The 745-nt window shown below is 64.0% G+C and overlaps 1 protein-coding gene across 1 annotated transcript in view; it reads right to left on the reverse strand.

The window, feature by feature from the left end:
• The window catches only part of PREB (prolactin regulatory element binding), a gene marked incomplete at both ends in the record, with an annotated part of 1,587 nt that overhangs the window by 395 nt on the left and 447 nt on the right, over window positions 1–745 (reverse strand). Inside the window, 3 exons of the mRNA XM_010019139.1 lie at window positions 41–214; window positions 325–449; window positions 520–600. Of these exons, the coding sequence (XP_010017441.1) occupies window positions 41–214; window positions 325–449; window positions 520–600 (380 nt within the window). The remainder of the gene's footprint in view (window positions 1–40; window positions 215–324; window positions 450–519; window positions 601–745) is intronic.

Consider the following 745-nt stretch of genomic DNA (forward strand, 5'->3'; position numbering starts at 1 on the left):
CCCCGAGCCCGCCCCCCGTGTCCAGCCAGCCCGGAGGTACCTTATGGAGATGCAGGAGATGACCTCAGCGCCGCATGGCCGGGTCAGCAGCGGCAGGAAGCTCTTCCCGTCCCACTTGGTCAGGTAGCAGGGAGGGGGGCGGCGCTCCCGCTTGTGAGGCACCTGAACCGTGTAGAGCCGCAGTGCCCCAGCGTTGTCCTCCACCGCCCCAAACCTGCCACAGGAGAGCGCAGGGTGCATCAGTTGCCACAGCCAGCACTGACATCCCCATTCCCTTCACCCGGGGCTGCAAGCGGGGCTCTGCCACCAGCTCCCCAACCTCACCGGCAGGCCTGGTAACGGTAAGCCTTGTCAGGGATGCTGGGCAGGTTCTCGTTCCAGCGTAACCCCGTCACCAGCTGGTCCTGCTGCCATACGCAGCACTGGAAGTCCCGTCCTGCCGTCACCACCTGTGCGCAGAAAGCACAGTCGTCTGAGGAGGGCTCTCCCCACAGGGCCAGAGAGATGTCTGATGCCCACCTTGTTGTCAGGGCCCAGTGCAATATCTTCGATCTCCCCATCATGGGCTTTGAACTCCAGTGTCTTCTTCATGCTGGGGAACTGCAAGGGCAGAGCAGGCAATGGAGCTGTGTCCCACAGGCCGGGACCCATGGCAGCCCCAGGGTTGCTGGGGGAAGATGCAGCATTACAGAGCCGCAGACACTGCTGATGCAGCACCACTGGGGCCTGGCCTTCCCCACCAGGC

This window comes from Nestor notabilis, unplaced genomic scaffold (assembly GCF_000696875.1).
Source record: "Nestor notabilis isolate BGI_N333 unplaced genomic scaffold, ASM69687v1 scaffold20797, whole genome shotgun sequence".
Taxonomy (NCBI): domain Eukaryota; kingdom Metazoa; phylum Chordata; class Aves; order Psittaciformes; family Psittacidae; genus Nestor; species Nestor notabilis.